The sequence below is a fragment of the Bubalus kerabau genome, chromosome 4 (genome assembly GCF_029407905.1).
Source record: "Bubalus kerabau isolate K-KA32 ecotype Philippines breed swamp buffalo chromosome 4, PCC_UOA_SB_1v2, whole genome shotgun sequence".
Lineage (NCBI taxonomy): Eukaryota > Metazoa > Chordata > Mammalia > Artiodactyla > Bovidae > Bubalus > Bubalus kerabau.
Window position 1 is genome coordinate 82,496,392 of NC_073627.1, and position 18,658 is coordinate 82,515,049.

Here is an 18,658-nt window from a genome sequence, read left to right on the forward strand (position 1 = left end):
GACGCTTACTCCTTGGAAGAAAAGTTATGACCAACCTAGACAGCATATTAAAAAGCAGAGACATTACTTTGCTAACAAAGGTCCATCTAGTCAAGGCTATGGTTTTTCCATTGGTCATGTATGGATGTGAGAGTTGGACTATAAAGAAAGCTAAATGTCAAAGAATTGATGCTTTTGAACTGTGGTGTTGGAGAAGACTCTTGAGAGCTCGTTGGACTGCAAGGAGATCCAACCAGTCCATCCTAAAGGAAATCAGTCCTGAATGTTCATTGGAAGGACTGATGGTGAAGCTGAAACTCCAATACTTTGGCCCCCTGATGCGAAGAGCTGACTCATTTGAAAAGACCCTGATGCTGGGAAAGATTGAAGTCAAGAGAAGAAGGGGACGACAGAGGATGAGATGGTTGAATGGTATCACGGACTCAATGAACATGAGTTTGAATAAACTCCAGGAGTTGGTAATGGACAGGGAGGCCTGGCATGCTGCAGTCCATGGGGTCGCAAAGAGTTGGACACGACTGAGCAACTGAACTGAACTGATTCCTAGGGTTCAAATTTACCTGAAAAGATATCCTAGTTATGAGAAATGGACAAATGCCTTCAACTGTACCTCATTTCTTAGTAAACATAAAAGAGGTCAAGCAGGGAAAGTGTTAGTCATTCAGTCGTGTCAGACTCTGAGGTTCCAGGGACTGTAGTCCGCCAGGTTCCTCTGTCCATGGAATTCTCCAGGCAAGGATTCTGGAGTGAGTTGCCATTTCCTTCTCCAGGGGATCTTCTCAACCCAGAGATTGAACCCAGGTCTCCTACATTGCAGGCAGATTATTGTCTGAACCACCAGGGAAGCTCCGAGTAGGGAAAAGTACTTTTAAAAGTACTTTTAAATGGGATGGTTGTGACCCAGCTCAAACTTTGTTAGAATGATTTTAGGTATTAGCAGTGCTTTTCCAACAGTTTTACTGAAATGAGAGCAAAAGAAAATAAATCTGCTTCTGACAGTCTAAAAAGGAGACAAGTTGGAGATCAAAATGTGTTTGAAGTCTTTTATCTTAAAAGTTCAGGAGAATTTTAAATTCTAAACTATGCTAAGTCTTATTTGCTTTGATGTTAAAGAAAAAAAAGCTTTAAACCTTTTACCACGTATCAATATCTGATGTTTCTGATATTGTTATGAAATTTGCCAATTTATCCCTGATTCTGAGCATGGAACATGGTGCTATATCACATTGGAGACCATCTTTTTATTAAAAAAATTTTTTTTAAGTTATAAAAGTATGATAACACATTTACATGAGACTTGGAAAATACAGAACAAAGTTATATATAGTTCCACTATATATTACAATCATTTAAGTAGATAAATTAATATTTTTAGTTGGAGTTTCAATATCAAGCTGGAGAGACCATCTTAATGAAGTGAATGCAAATTGTGTCCTTGCCATTCAGATTCTCAAAGAAAGGAGATGAATGAAAGGGGATTTTACTTGCCCAACTAGATGACCCACACTTTTCATAGGTCTATTGTCTTATTGCAATACCTGTTTATCTATTTATGTATGTACCTGCTCTGCGTGAGAATTACCTGAGGGACAGTCATGCATCTTATTATCTTTGTATTCTCAACACCAACATAATGCCTGGCAGAGACTTACAATCCACACAGATTTGTTGAATGAATGCATGCATGGATATAATGCAAAGCAAAACAAGTACTTTCATGAATTAGGGTGCTGATCATTAGAGGAATGACAGGGCATCCCTGTCAGAATACTTAGACCCGAAGGCCTGAACATTTTATATCATGAACACCTAACACAACTGGGAAAATTCAGGGCACATTTTTTGCTTTCTATAGAGCAATTTTTGGTAAAAATGACTGGTGATAGTTACTCTCTACCTTGATAGCTATAATAGGGGGAAAACATTTTCACTAGTTCTAATACTCGCATTTTTCAAACCTGAAAACAGAAAACACATTTGGGAGTTAAAAGTGTGCGATTTATGGGGGACTTAGTGTTTAACTCAGAGAAGGCAATGGCACCCCACTCCAGTACTCTTGCCTGGAAAATCCCATGGACGGAGGAGCCTGGTGGGCTGCAGTCCATGGGGTCACCAAGAGTCGAACACGACTGAGCGACTTCACTTTCACTTTTCACTTTCATGCATTGGAGAAGGAAATGGCAACCCACTCCAGTGTTCTTGCCTGGAGAATCCCAGGGACGGGGGAGCCTGGTGGGCTGCCGTCTATGGGGTCGCACAGAGTCAGACACGACTGACGCGACTTAGCAGTAGAAGCAGCAGACTAACCCAGAAGGCCTAACTCTTCTCCCAGTAGCAGACGCCTTTTGGGGGGACTGTCCAGCTCAGAGGGATTCCCATTTTGTCTGAGGAAACTGCTGCTATTCAAGTGTGAGGCCCTAGTGCCCTCGCTGTAATATGCGGCTCCACCCCCATCTATAACTCCTTGGTCTAGGCAGGTAGACACCTGACAAATATTTAGACCAATCTGACTCTTTATCCTGAGAGTTCAATATTTAGAGGTAAGTGAAACATCACTGAAGCTAAGTTAGGGTAATGGTAGCACCCTCCCACACTGCAGGGCTGAGCTGCAGATCTTCCCTGGAAGATATTTTCTGGAACTTGCTTGTCAGCCTTTAAATCAGTTTTTAAGTGTCTTTAGTATACTTCCAAGTAATCCCAGTTTTTGCTTAAGTATCCAGAGTCAGTTTTGGTTACTCACAACTCAAAATTGTAACAGCTACACCATCACTTACTCCGGACTATGAGCCTGGTGAAGGCTGAGGTGAAGAGGTTTCCTCCTATGTACCTGGCCGAGTACACGCCAGCATCCTGGGGCTGAGCGTGAGGCAGATGCACTTCCAAAATGTCAGGGACTTCGTGCCGGGGCACCGAGTGGATGAAGGAACCTGTAAGGGAGAAGAGTGAAGAGCCATGGGTCACCCTCACACACTTCTGTTCCCTTGTCTGACCCCTCCACTTGATCAGCTTTCCCTGACCTGATATAGAAAATGTGCTCAAGCATATCAGATGTGGGAGAAGAATGAAAAGGTTGCTACTGAATGCTCTCCCAAAACTTGAGAAAGGGATGGTGTTGGAGCAGACAGGTTAGTCTCTGAGGTCCACCACTGAACACATGAAGATGAGGGTAGCCTAACGTTCTTATCTTCCGCAGGGAGAGGCCACTAGGCAAACCTGGGGAAAATGTCAGGTAACCTTGCCAACCAATCAACTAAGAGACACCTAGAATTACTACTCCCATCTGTAAGCCTCACCCATCCACAGAACTCAGACTAGTCCCCATCAGTATCTCAGCTGCAGGAGACAACTGCCACCAGACGCTGCCAAACAGTAGTTGGACACAGACAGATTTGCATTGCACAGTTAGACCCCCAGAATCACCACCAATTGGCATTCCAGGTTCACTCTACCCTTTCCCTTAGCCTTGCAATCAAACAGTGTCACATATCACATGGCAGAATTTGAGACCCCATGTATTACATCATGATGGAATTTTGTTGAACATTCATAGTTCATGTTGTATATTCCCATAACATCTTATGGAAAAGATGAACTTTTTGGCTAACCCAATACACTGTAGGTGCATTTCACATATGTATGTAAATCTCCATTTTAATTTACTTAAGTAACCAAACGTGTTACCTAAGACAGCTTCTATCATAGAATTTGTTTGAGCTTCCTGGTGGCTCAGACAGTAAAGAATCTGCCTTCAGTGCAGGAGAACAGGGATTGATCCCTGGGTCAGGAAGATCCCCTGGAGAAGGGAATAGCTACTCACTCCAGTATTCTTGCCTACAGAATTCCACAGACAGAGGAGCCTCGTGGGCTATAGTCCATGGGGTTGCAAAGAGTCGGACAGGACTGAGCAACTAACATTTTCACTTAGCAGCTTGACTTTAAACATCTGCCCCCCAAGACTGGCATGAGATAATGACCCAATATTGCTTGGCTGTCTGATGCCTTACACAACAGTGTGGGAATGAAACAAAACATATGGACTCACCATTTTTGTAAATCACTGCATCTTCTTCTTTAATCAATACCTTTTTGAAAGATATGTTCACATTATCTCCCCTGTCCACAGTCATAGTTAAAGTAGCTGGTAGAAAGGAAGCTATTAAAAGAGAGAGAAAAAAGCCAAATGAGAAAATGAGGTTACATAGCTTCTCCAGGAACAACTGAAACTTGAATCAGAGGATGAGATCCGGGACTTGGCAGGAGTCAGGGGATTTTCATGTTAGCTTAGAGAGCTACCCTGTGAAGGCACATGATGCCTCTGAACTATGCTCAAAAGCACCTGGGCTTTAGGTACATCTGCTTGCTTTCCTTAGTACCTGCCAACCCAGGCATGGCACTCTGCACGACTCCCACAGAGATGCTGTGGGGCAGATGGTGATGAACGTGGACCCAGAGGGAGAATGGTGTAGATCAAAGAGCACTGTGAGCACTGGAACTAGACAGTCCTGGGCTTAAGGTCACCCTCTGCCAATTTCTGAACCTCTTTGACCCCGTTACTTCACCTCTGAACACCTCAGCTTCCTCATCTGTAATTTGGAAGTAGAAGTATTTGCCTTAAACAGTTGTTAGGAACATTAAAGGGCTTCCAAGGTGGCGTAGTGGTAAAGTCTGCCTGCCAATGCAGCAGATGTGGGTTCAATCCCTGGGTTGGGAAGATCCCCTGGAGGAGGAAATGGCTACCCACTGCAGTATTCTAGTCTGGAAAATTCCATGAACAGAGGAGCCTGGAGGGCTACAGTTCATGGGGTTGCAAAAGAGTCAGACATGACGAAGAGACTAAACAGCGACTAAACAACAACAAACATGAGCATTAAATGATGTATGTCAAAGCCCTGGGTGCTTTGAAGAGGTCAGGATCCTTCCCAAACATAAACGAAGGCCACGCTGCTGTGCTGACATGTGCGGTGTGGCCACGAGTGCTGGGGAGGGCAGACGGGGACCCCAGGGGCCACTTTCCAGGGCTCCCTGTCTCCTGACTAGAAGCTTCATTTCGCAACCTCGCCCAAGTGGCTCTTACTCTCTGCGACATGCCCTTCGGTTCCTGTGAGAATTTTTCGTGACCATTTCATGCTGTTGTTCCTTTCTCTGTGGTTTGTTTATATTTTCTGCTCCTTTGTGTGAAGATTGTTTAGCTAACCGTGGGACTTCTCACTCAGCATTGTATTCTGAAAGGGAACCGAGATTCCCCCTTCGGCTCAACTCCAGCGTGGTTGTTCTTTCTGCTCATTCTGTGGTTCTTTATTATTTCAGACTTTGTGTCTTTTAAGCTCCCTGTTTTGTGAGGATCTGAACACAGTCACACGGCAGTGTTCTCCTGCCGCGCAGCCTGCCACCTCCTGCCTTCATGGCTCTAGGCTGACGGATCTTTGCTGAGGACTAATGAGGGGCATCCACAAGCCAACCTTGCAACTTGGGCTTCCTGATGACACCAGAATCTGGCTCAAACTTTACACATAGTCAGATAATCGTGTGACCTGACCGGATCATGAAAACAATAAGCTCCTATGAACCAGGCAGTGTTCTAAGAACCTTGCACACATTTAATTTTCATAATATCTCCAGGAGATAGGTACTATAATTATCCTAATTTTACAAATGAGGAAATAAAGGTACAGAGAGGTTAAGAATTCTCTTCAAGATTACACAGCAAGTTCACGGGACAGCCAGGATTTGAAGCAGGTAGTTCAGTTCCAGAGGCCTCTCCTAGAACCTTTTTTTTTTTTTTTAAAAAAGAAGTATTTATTTATTCTTTATCTTTTGATCACATTGCATGGCATGTGGGATCTTAGTTCCTTGACCAGGGATTGAACCTGCACCCCCTGCATTAGCAATGTGGAGTCTTAACCACTGAACTTCAAGGAAGTGCCCAACATTTTATTTTTAAAATGAAATTACTGAGGCCTACATTAGAGGATGACTTGCTCGGGACCATTTGGATTGGTTAATTAACTCAAAGACCTTACCCAAGAATATAATTCACTTATTCCTTAAGGAGTGGAGAAGAAACTATAAGGTAGTAAAATGACATGATTACTCTTAGTGTTTATTTATCGTTAAATTGAAGGAGACAACTGAAACTTAGCTCAATTATTTTTCATCTATGGGAAACATCTTTCATTTTATGTCCATTATTATTTTGAGTAATTACCTGACAGCCCTATGAAGACAAGATATCCACATCTATCATGTGGGTGGTGGAGTTAAGGGTGACTAAGCCCCTTCTTGAAGGCCTCCTGACCATGAGTAAGTGTGAAAGTTGAGACACACACTTAAGACCTCCAGCCTTGTTCCAGACACCAGCCCTCCAGAATCATCCCCCCCTCGGCCCATGTCCTTACTTCTCACTTCCAGCCATTCAGAACTGCTCAGTGCTACAAACAGACCACGTGATCACTCACATCCACTTTTTCCCTTCTCTTCCCTTTCCCTGTGTCTCACCAAGTCCTACTTATTCAGCAGTCTCCATTGAGACATCACTTTTTCCAGGGGCCTTCCAGAATCCTAGAATCCAGGTTCAGTTCAGTTCAGTTCAGTCACTCAGTCATGTCTGACTCTTTGCAACCCCATGAACCGCAGCATGCCAGGCCTCCCTGTCCATCACCAACTGCCAGTCTACCCAAACCCATGTCCATTGAGTCAGTGATGCCATCCAACCATCTCATGCTCTGTCGTCCCCTTCTCCCCCTGCCCTCGATCTTTCCCAGTATTAGTGTCTTTTCAAATGAGTCAGCTCTTCGCAACAGGTGGCCAACGTATTGGAGTTTCAGCTTCAACATCAGTCCTTCCAATGAACACCCAGGACTGATCTCCTTTAGGATGGACTGGTTGGATCTCCTTGCAGTCCGAGAGACTCTCAAGAGTCTTCGCCAACACCACAGTTCAAAAGCATCAATTCTTCGGCCCTCAGCTTTCTTCACAGTCCAACTCTCACATCCAGTAATCCAGGTTAACTGCCCTAGTACTGTCTTCCCACATGCTCTGCCCTTCCCAATTACAGCCTCATGCAAAGTGTATCTGTCCTACTGGACTGGGCGTTCCAGGAGGGCAGGCTCATGGTGGTTTTGGAAGGCAGCGCAGGGTGGTGGTTAGGGCCTTGGTTCTGAGATCTGGCCACGGTACATCTTCCCAGGTCCAATAAAGGGAACCAGGTATGTAAATGCTTCTAAGTTAGAATAGTTATAATGCTTATCTATTAATAGGAAATCATAATGGTCCTCATCAGATATGCATTTGCTAATGATTCAATTACACAGCAATGTGTATAAAAAGTTGCTAGGGAGATGTCAGGCACATAGTAAGTATTTAAGAAATGTTAACATCAATGCGCCTCCCATGCGTGGCACAAATAGAGGCTTAAGGATACTTGTCGAAAGAATACATAAAAGGATCTGATTTCTAATTTTTCTATTTTCTTTATATTTTTAACATTCATTTGAGTTATTCAGATACAAATGGCAAATCTGTCAACTTCATAAATCATGTTTGGGAAATTGCATGTTCTTAAAGCTATTTCTCAAATGAAAATAGGAAGAAAAATAACATAGCTGTCCTCTGATAGAACACTCTGAAACAGATTTTTGGATGTGAAAGTGTTTCAAACTTCATTTATACTTCCCTACCTGCAAATGCAATTTTCAGGGAGGTTTGAACAAACTGCTTTTGACTTTTTCAGATGATGCCATTGATAGAACAAACAAAAAAAATCCTTCCGCCATTCGGCCATTTGGACTACGCGAGCCAATTTAAGCCGTGTTTGCCACATCTCAAATGGATTTTCCACTTCCTCCCCAGATACACGAGTCAGCAGCAAGCAGGAATATAGTGGTGTTTATCCTATCCTCCTGTGTCCCTAGGCAGGCGCTCCTGAGTTCCCAAGAAGTTTTAGTGGTGAATTAATAGTGTCATGAAGACATAGTGTTGGAGGTTTTCTTGACTCACCATAAAAGATATCACTTTCTTTGCAACATATTTCAGCCATTGGATGGTCAATCAAAGAAAATCAGTTCAACAGCCTGATATGATGTTATTCAAATACAGGAGAGAACATACTACCTATTTTTCTATTTTGTCTAAACCTCCATAATTATGTCAACAGCTGATATTAAAATCTTCCATAATTGAATGGGAAAACTAACAGTTCCACTAAATTACTGCTCATTCCAAGGCACTAAATAATGATAATTATTGAACATCTAGTGTAAGCCAGATAATGCTAGCAGTTTCATTTGATCCTCAAACGTATGTGGTAAAATCTCTATCTCCATTTATTTTTCAAATGAACAAACTACGATTTCAGTTAAGTAACTTGCGCTGGGTTATACCAGCACGTGCAGAGCTAGGCTCAAACCCATGTCTGGCTGACCTTCACCCCCATGTCTCTGTGCTCTAGGTTGCTTTCTGGGGTTTCCATTAGAGTTGTTGTACTTTACAAAACAAGTGCTCAGAATGAGGGAGGGTTATTAACCTTAAGTGAGAGTGATATGGAAAGGGTAGTACAATACAGGCTCTGAAGCCAGACTGCTTGGCATCAAATCCTTTTCCCACCATTTACAAATGGCTATTGTTATTATTATGTAAATTGTTCTGCAATATCTCACTTTACACGGGCTTTCAGGAACATAGCTACTATGTAAATCAAATCTTACACTCATGGGAGCTGGCTTCTCGCATGTACCATCTTATTCTTATTTAAAACCCAAGACACTTTTGAAGATATACCCATTTCACAGATGATTAAAAATGAGACCAATAGAAGTTGAATAACTCGCTAAGGTCATAAAACTGGTAAGTAGTAGAAAAATAATTAAACTCAGGTGAACGTGAGTCTAAAAAACCACTTTCTCCCCACTGTTCGTCACTATCTATGCCTGCCTTAGCCTCATTTAACTGAATTTAAACTATCCTTACCAGTGCTGACCTGGACTCTCACTTTGGAGGGATCATTATAATTGTTTTTAGACTCCCAATGTTTTGGTTTAATACGCTCTATGGTTTCCTATTTATACATTTCCAAGACAGCCCAGAAAAGGAATTTCTCATTTCATTCCTGTGAGGCCACTGGGGCACAAATCTCAGATCATCTTTGTTCAGAATGTGGACACATCCGCAGAAGGACATAACTCTTAATACAAGTCAAATCCCAGATGCCACATTTGAAAAATAACAGAGTCGACTTCAGCCATGATAGCTTTGGCACACCTCACATCCCTTTGTCCAACCTCTCTTCCCTCACTGGAGAGCCACATTCCTGGGAATGTCTGTTGTGCATTTTTCCCACTCGCCTGGTGTCACTTAAAGGTGAATGTTAGGGTTTTGCTAAGAAAGCCTTTTCCCTTATTTTTGATGAATAATGGTTTTATCACTTTGATCTTAAAATCTTGCTGCCTTAGGGCAGAACAGAGTCATTAAACGATGTTTACAATGACATCTCCTCCAACTGCCATGAGTTTGGTGGACTGGCCCAAAGATACAACTTGTACTCACTTCCATTTTTCTTTGGTTGCCCCATTTCCACCACATCACTGCTTTGTGAGGCATAGCAAGGAGTAACACTCTACCTTTTTTATATAATCAAATTTATTTATTTTCAATTGAAGGATAATTGCTCTACAGCATTTTGGTTGGTTTCTGTCAAACATCAACGTGGATCAGCCATAAGAAGGCTCTCGACATCCTCTGTCTCAACAGCTAAAATTACACCACTATTTAACAAGAATGGCAGCCTATAAAAAGGGTCCTAATTCTTCATCCCTCCTTGTATCCAAACTCTTGGCTGTTTAACTGTGTAGTGCCCCCCATCTGGACTTTAGCTCGACTCTTTGACTTGCTTTGGGTAATAAAATGAGACAAAAGTGAGGGCGTACAGTACTGAGGCTAGGTTTCAAGAAACCCTGTATGTTTCCACTTGGTGTCTTGTACCCTGCCGTCTCCATGAGAATATACCTAGGTTAGCTTGTTAGCAGATTAACAGTCAACTGGAACAGAGCCAAGGAAGCCCAAGCAACGCCAGCCTAATAACGCTACAGCCAGCCAACATCCATACACTTGAGAAAGCCACCCAGTCAAGACCAGCAGAGCCACTGCATCAAGCCAGCTGACTTAGACACACAACCTTGGACTGTTGATCGTAGTATGCCACTGTGATTTCAGCTGTGTGTTACACATAATTACTGTGTCAATAGATAACTAATACACCAAGTAACCAATTAAACTGCGTTGGCAGTGGACAGCTGTCTTCATTGCTATGAATCATATTATATACATGTAACATGTCCAGATCTCCGTCAGGACCATGGAGTCCTCAGTAGAACATGTGATATATATTTTCATTTCATTTCATGAACTAGGCACAATGTCTAGTGAAAGGGGTATATATGAGGGAGCTGGACTGGATTATCTCTTATCACTAATGCTCTGTACACCAGAGACAGTAACTCTTGGAAAGAGGCAGACAAGGTCTTCAAACTCCACACTCAGGGGGCTCGTGCCCAGCCTGAGTGAGCAGCCGCCAAGACAAGAGGCAGGTGTGTGTCTCAGTAGACCTCATCTGGTCACAACTAAGAGGCATGTTACCTTGTTGGCGCATCTTCATGGTCCGTATCCTTATTGCCTGTCCTCGAACTCGCCCTTCACAGAAATAAGCACCATTGATTTTACTAGCCTTTTCTCTCTTCCAAACAACTTTTTTAGCCCATTCTCTGGTCGCGTCTTGAGTCACTTCCAGTGGATCCTGGTGCTGGTTCATTAAGGCTTCAAAGTCCCTTCCGATGGTGATGGGCTCATGGGGGTGCCATCCAGAGGCAATGCAAGTGAGGGATGTCTCAGCATCAGATACAAGAGGTAGGGAATTGATCAGGATCAGGTCCATGGCACCGTCCACTGTTGCTAAAAGGAAGGAGGGAACATAATGTATAAGGAAAGTTATTAACAAGGCCCCACAGGATAAGGTGGTTTCACAAAGCTTTGTCTAAGAATAACTGTGTGAACAGTCTTTCTAAAATGCTACTCTGACCATGTGCTTATCTTCCATTGGACGAAATCTGAAACTCTTATGGCATCAAGACTCTTTGTCACCTAGACCCTGATGACCACTCTTACCCCACCACACTGTAATGGACTGCTACTCATTCTCCATTCCCCAGACAAGCTGTGCACAAGGTATCTTTACCATTGCAGTGCCTGAGACATAGTTAAATATTCAGTAAGTGTTGAGACAGATTCAGGATAATGGCCTTATCATTTTTATTATGAACTATCATTAATAATTACTATTTATGATAATTAATTATTAATCAATTAGTGATAATGTGGTTCTATCCCAATAACTGGGGCTTCCCCAGGTGGTGCTAGTGGTGAAGAACCTGCTTGCCAATGCAGGAGATGTAAGAGACAAGAGTTAAATCCTTGAGAAAACCAGTGGGAAGATCCACCGGAGGAGGGCATGGCAACCCACTCCAGTTTTCTTGCCTGGAGAATCCCATGGACAGACAGTCCACAGGAGGGCTGCAGTCCATAGGGTTGCAAAGAGTCAGACATGACTGAAAAGACTTGGCACACATCCCAGTAGTAAAGTATTCTAAAGAAGTATGTCAACTACATACACCATATGCTAACTTTATAGACTCTCATCATTAGCAAGGTATTGTCTGATTCCATAATAAATTCTACAAGGTGAAGGGGAATGGAGTGAACTTTGCATTTCCCCCTGAGCCTCATCTTTGACAAATGTAGACAGTGTATTAAGAAGCAGAGATACCACTTTGCCAACAAAGGTTTGTATAGTCAAAACTATGGTTTTTCCAGTAGTCATGTATGGATGTGGGCTGGACCATAAAGAAGGCTGAGTGCCAAAGAATTGATGCTTTTGAACTGTGGTATTGGAGAAGACTCTTGAGAGTCCCTTGGACAGCAAAAAGATCACACCAGTCAATCCTAAAGGAAATCAGTCCTGAATATTCACTGGAAGTTAAAGCTGAAACTCCAATATTTTGGCCACCTGATGTAAAGAGCCAACTCATTAGAAAAGACCTGATGCTGGAAAAGATTGAAAGCAGGAGAAGAAAGGGATGGCAGAGGACAAGATGGTTGGATGGCATCACTGACTCAATGGACATGAGTTTGAGCAAGCTCCAAGAGATGGAAGGACAGGGAAGCCTGGAATGCTGCCGTCCATGGGTCACATGACTGACTGAATGAACGATGACAAAGACCTGTCTTGCAGGATTCTTGTAGAGATTAAACAAAATAAAGTACATAACCTTCCAAGAACCGTGTCTGTAATATATGGGGTACTCAATGATGATTATTTCATTTCTCTTTATTCTGTTTTCTGAACACCTCGTCCCAAACCTCAAATCTCCCCAAATGTAAAAACAAAATTCTACCTGACTTTCAAAATAGTGATAACGCACATTCACAAAAAGAAAACCCTCTCATTTTACTTTCTTGCTCTCCTTCTTCCTCTTTCCCTCTCCCTTTCTATTCTCATTTCCAAAGTTTCTAAGATAAGCCAATGGAATCTTGCCTAGTCTCTCTTCTTGGTGAATGTGGAAACACCAGGGATGGAGGATGTTTTTTGGCTCCAGTGATGATTGATTCTCAAGTCTATATAAAATGATCAGGAGACTAGACAGGTCAAACACATCAGCTTACAAGGGTCTAGTGGAGTCCCAGAGATCTTTGTGTAGATGGAAAGGGATTCAAGTAGGTTATGTGTTATCCCATTTAATAGTCATCAAATTCTCCCACAACAATGTTCCCAGGAGGTATGTGCCTACTATCTCATTTTCAAATATAAAGAAATGAGGGTGCAAAAGACTGAGTAGCTTATTCCAAGTCAGAGCTGAAATTCAAATTCTCACTGGTCTTTCAATTCCTTAGCTGTACTGTGGCCTTTCGTACCCCAAAGCCTTTGGACATGGTGACCCCTGTGCCTGGAATGCTCTTTTTCACTCTCTACAAGGCTAACTTTCCTCATCCTTTGGGGTCTTAACTTAATGCCTATCTCTTGGAGGTCTTCTTTACCTATCTTATCTATACTATCTACACACTCTCATCCCACTACCCGCAGTACAGACTTCTATTTGTTTCCTTCATAAAGATTACCAAAATCTGGGATTATTTTACTTGGTCTCTCTTTTCCTAGATGATAAGACTTAATGAGCATCTGTTGGATAAATGGATGAATGGACAGATGGACAAATTTTATACCTGATCTGATTTATTCAATCTCACCAATTCACTTGGTTCCCACTTTCAGAAAAATGAGGTTAAAAAGGAAAGTTTTCTTCTATTTATAATAGCCAAGTATTGGAAATAATCTAAATGTCCATTGACAGATGAATGGATAAAGAAGGTATGATATATACATATATATACACACACACACACACCATGGACTATTAAACATAATAATGAAATAATGCCATTTATAGCAACAACAGTGGACCTAGAGATTATCATCCTAAGTGAAGTAAACCAGAAAGACAAATACCACATAATACCACTTATAGGTGGAATCTATAATATAACACAAATGAAGCTATCTCTGAAATAGAAACAGACTCACAGATGTAGGGAACAGACTTGTGGTTGCCAAGGGGCAGAGGGGCAGGGGAGGGATGAAGTGGGACATTGCGGTTAGCAGATGCAAGCTAACACATATACGATGGATACACAACAAGGTCCTATGGTATAGCACAGGGAACTATACTCAACATTTCACGATAAACCATAATGGAAAAGAAATGAAAAAGAAAATATAGATGTATAACTGAATCATTTTGCTATACAGCAAAAATTAACACAATGCTGTAAATCAACCATGTTTCATTTTTTTAAAACAAATTATTGAAAGTGCTCTTCTGAGTCTAAACTGACTCCTTGCCCACATTTAAAAGACTGTTTTGAAAAAAAGGAAAAAGACTCTTTTGATAATTACTGAGCTCATGGGGGTGGGGAAGTAGATGTTATGTTTTTACAAAATACCATAGAAAGGTGGTCAATCATTGCTGAGGATTTGGAATAGCTATTCATCTACAAGACCTACTCATGCCAAGCTCTGTGCCTGCCATGAAGTCCTCATATAATTTTCAATGGAGTTTGCCAATGTTTGATATATGCAGTGATGTTTTAAGGGTGATTCTACTAGGAGATACATTTTAATCTGACTCTCTAGGAAGAATTTCAAAGTCAAGTCTTAACATAAGTAGGAGTTGGTGCTGTCATTTTTTTCTTGTAAGGTTAACTCAACACACTGAGGGTAGAAAAACCTGACTAGAATGGATTGTCCAAGCCTGACCCTCAAGCATCTATCTTGCTTCTAGCCTCATTGGTTTAAGATTTCAAGAGAGGGAACAGAGGTTAGGAAAAGAAAAGTGTCACAAGAGAGGATGAGCTAGGAAACCTAGGAGGGGAATTGCAGCCTCCAAAATAACACCAGAGAACAGCTGCCCTTCCACACGCACACACAGCCCCGCTCCCAGCAAGTGCCACCTCTTCTCCCACACTCACTCATTCCAGATTTGCTCCCAGAGAGAGTCCTCAGGAGGAAAGAAGCACAGTAATTCTTTCAGCTCCAATGAGATCCTGGCTCATTTCTAGGGCCAGTTGAATGCTTTGCCAAAACCAAGGGCTCTGCTCTGAACTCATCAAACTGGGTCAGCACTGGCCATGATTTAATGACTTTAGGAAATAATAGAAAAGGCAGCTGATTTGAAAAGACAACCACACTGCATCTGCAAATCGTTTCTAGGTATGGGTCTAGCTTCTTTTTCCTTTTGCTCCTCCCAGCTCTCTCCCATTACTTTCAGAAAGGGAAAGAAAGGGAAATTGTATACACTGAGAGTCTGGATTTGACTACATGTTGCTACCCTTCTTCAGCATGTCAGTTACAGGAAGCTCTCTTCCACCTGTGATTCTCTGTCCTTTGTAGTGCCATTTACCATAAAATAGCAGAAGAATTTTGTATATGAGCTTTAGATATGGGAAGAAGTACTTATCAGGTTGCTGGAATGAATTTTAAAAATCATCTGTCTTTCTTAAAATAAGAACCTATATTTTTTCTTTTCTTTTCAATTTTATTTTATTTTTAAACTTTACATATTGTATTAGTTTTGCCAAATATCAAAATGAATCCACCACAGGTATACATGTGTTCCCCATCCTGAACCCTCCTCCCTCCTCCCTCCCCATTCCATCCCTCTGGGTCGTCCCAGTGCACCAGCCCCAAGCATCCAGTATCGTGCATCGAACCTGGACTGGCAACTCGTTTCATACATGATATTTTACATGTTTCAATGCCATTCTCCCAAATCCTTCCACCCTCTCCCTCTGTCACAGAGTCCATAAGACTGATCTATACATCAGTGTCTCTTTTGCTGTCTCGTACACAGGGTTATTGTTACCATCTTTCTAAATTCCATATATATGCATTAGTATACTGTATTGGTGTTTTTCTTTCTGGCTTACTTCACTCTGTATAATAGGCTCCAGTTTCATCCACCTCATTAGAACTGATTCAAATGTATTCTTTTTAATGGCTGAGTAATACTCCATTGTGTATATGTACCACAGCTTTCTTATCCATTCATCTGCTTATGGGCATCTAGCTTGCTTCCATGTCCTGGCTATTATAGCTATATATATGGCTGCGATGAACATTGGGGTACACGTGTCTCTTTCCCTTCTGGTTTCCTCAGTGTGTATGCCCAGCAGTGGGATTGCTGGATCATAAGGCAGTTCTGTTTCCAGTTTTTTAAGGAATCTCCACACTGTTCTCCATAGTGGCTATACTAGTTTGCATTCCCACCAACAGTGTAAGAGGGTTCCCTTTTCTCCACAGCCTCTCCAGCATTTATTACTTGTAGACTTTTGGATCGCAGCCATTCTGACTGGTGTGAAATGGTACCTCATAGTGGTTTTGATTTGCATTTCTCTGATAATGAGTGATGTTGAGCACCTCTTCATGTGTTTGTTAGCCATCTGTATGTTCTGTATATTTTTTCTTGTTTGTATAGATCTCAGGACGGTGATTCATGACGCTAAAAATAAGGGTGACCCATTGGGGAGAATGCGGTCACTGGGGGACAATGATGCAAAGAAAACTTGCACTGTACACTTAATGTAGACTGACTTTTGAACCATTTGAACATTACCTACATGCCAAAAAAATAAATGTAAAAATGTAAATGTTTTTTCTTGTCCCTAAAAATGGTGCCTCTGGAAGGGAATCAAGAACCAGAGAAATATATATGTCTCTCATCATTTATCCCTACACACAGCCAAATCTTTTTGGATTACATCCAAATAATGCATTTTCTTTCTTTCTCAACTTCGGACTGGTGAGAGGAAATGTGATGTCATTCTACAGCACTGAAAAAAAAAATTGATTAAAATAAAATTTAAATAAAGGGAGAAGGAGAGTGGCCAAACTTCGCTTTCAAAGAGAAAAGCGAAGCTGAGGCCCGACTGCCAGAAGTACAGCTGCAGCCTGCGGCCTCTTGAAGGGTTCTGCCACTGGCCGCGTGAAAGGTGTAACTGCCACTGCATGACTGGTGCCATCAAGAATCTACTGCCACTGGTACTTTCCTGAGAATAACCGCCAAGAGACAGAGCCCCCCGGGCTCACACGGATGTTCGTACCCACACCAACACCTTTTCTTCTACCACAAAACTATCCTCTCCAAGTCTGCTTGGAGCCTGGCTTTGGGTGGTTTCATCACAATCACAGCCTGAAGTCGTCTGATCAAATTCATTAATTAGTTCAACTTACTCTACTAATATCAAGGCTAAGAGACTTCCCTGGTGGTCCAGTGCCTAAGACTCAGTGCTCCCAATGCAGGGCGCCCAACTTTGATCCTTGGTCAGGGAACTAGAACCCACATGCTGCCAAAAAAAAAAAAAGACTCCTCATTCTCATTCTGAAACAACAAAGATTGAAGATCCCTCATGCTACAACTGAGACCTGGCACAGCCAAAATAAAAATAAATAATTTAAAGACAAACAAAAATAATCAAGGCTAAGAGTCTGTTATAAGTAAGGTGTGTATGGAATTTCATACATCTTACATGTTTTGGGGATTGATACTATTTTCCCTCAGCAAAGATTTTGCAAATACTTTTCAATATTTGCATAAAAGTGTGTCATGTTTGTAAGGAAATACTTGCTGCCATAACTGGGTGCCTGCTGAGTTAACAAATATTGTTCATCACAGTTGAAGCCCAGCAGTATCTTAGAATGTTGTTCTGTTCATTATATGTTCCGTGTGTTGTACTGAACGCCTCTAACCTTCTGCAGTAAAATTTTCTCACTAAATTTCATTGTGGTAAACACAAAATGCTGCTTAAATTTTGTTTCTGCATATAGATTTTCTTGTATTCAGTATTGCTTTTGCAAAAATAAAATAGAATCACTTAAGGACAAGTAAAAATAAGAGAAATCCCCTAAGAAAGAACTTAGAAAATGGACCAGGTGTGGCTGACAGGGAACAAAAATAAAATGGATCTAGGCAGTCAATGGCACCCCACTCCAGTACTCTTGCCTGGAAAATCCCATGGATGGAGGAGCCTGGTGGGCTAGAGTCCATGTGGTCGCTAAGAGTTGAACACAACTGAGCAACTTCACTGTCACTTTTCACGTTCATGCATTGGAGAAGGAAATGGCAACCCACTCCAGTGTTCTTGCCTGGAGAATCCCAGGGATGGGGGAGCCTGGTGGGCTGCCGTGTATGGGGTCGCACAGAGTTGGACTGAAGTGACTTAGCAGCAGCAGCAGGCAGTCAAAATGTAACTGGTTTTCATAAGTCTTTCTTAGGAAACCCACAAAATAAAACCCATATAAGGACTTCTGATTCTGCTAAGGTCCTCCCTAGAAAAGCCCCTAATGAGAAGCTTGGATGACAGTGAATCATCTAAAACTTGTGTCTGGACTGCAAGGACTGTCCAGCTCACTTACTAGTCACCCAACTGTAGCTTCTGAAGTGTTTCTGGTTTGCAAAGCTTGTGAACAACAAAGCTGCCCTTTTGCTTCAGGATAACCTTGATTCTTTTCTGAGATTGATTTCTAATTTAGGATGACACTTTGAATAATGACCCACTATCAAAGACATGGAAAATAATCTTTCTTTAAAAACATTCATAGAAAGGATTATGGACTTAAATCTACACCCATATTGAAGAACTATACTGAATTAGAAAAGAGTGACAAAGTCATGCTTTTAAAACTGTATTTCAAGGAGTTGTTATTTTTCATTTTCTAAGGAAGGTATTCCAGAACTTTCTGAGAGAGGTGGAGGTGAAATCAAGAGAGTGCATTCCAGGCACCCCCACATATGTATACGCTCACTGATCAGCTCAACTTTTGTCTGTTTTACATTTGAGCTCCACATAAGTTTTCATTTGGGAAAAAAAGAACTTTCTTAAATAAAATGTATAAAACCTCAAAGGTCATCACATTACAGATGAAGAAAATGAAAGGTTAAACATGAATATCAATGAAAATACATTTCCCCGCCTCAAAAGGTACCGACTCCAATTAGTCTGCTGTCTCACATACAAGTTCATCACAGCAGAGTCAACTGTTGATTAATGCAGTTCCCGTGTC

At 41.7% G+C, this 18,658-nt stretch overlaps 1 protein-coding gene across 6 annotated transcripts in view; it reads right to left on the reverse strand.

The window, feature by feature from the left end:
• TEK (TEK receptor tyrosine kinase) overlaps nucleotides 1–18,658 on the reverse strand; it is a 106,425-nt gene that overhangs the window by 47,232 nt on the left and 40,535 nt on the right. For all 6 annotated transcript variants that reach the window (XM_055577837.1, XM_055577835.1, XM_055577841.1 and 3 more), the window contains 3 exons: nucleotides 10,630–10,941; nucleotides 4,043–4,153; nucleotides 2,775–2,927 (listed from right to left, as the gene is read on the reverse strand). In XM_055577837.1, coding sequence (XP_055433812.1) covers nucleotides 2,775–2,927; nucleotides 4,043–4,153; nucleotides 10,630–10,941 — 576 coding nt within the window. The remainder of the gene's footprint in view (nucleotides 1–2,774; nucleotides 2,928–4,042; nucleotides 4,154–10,629; nucleotides 10,942–18,658) is intronic.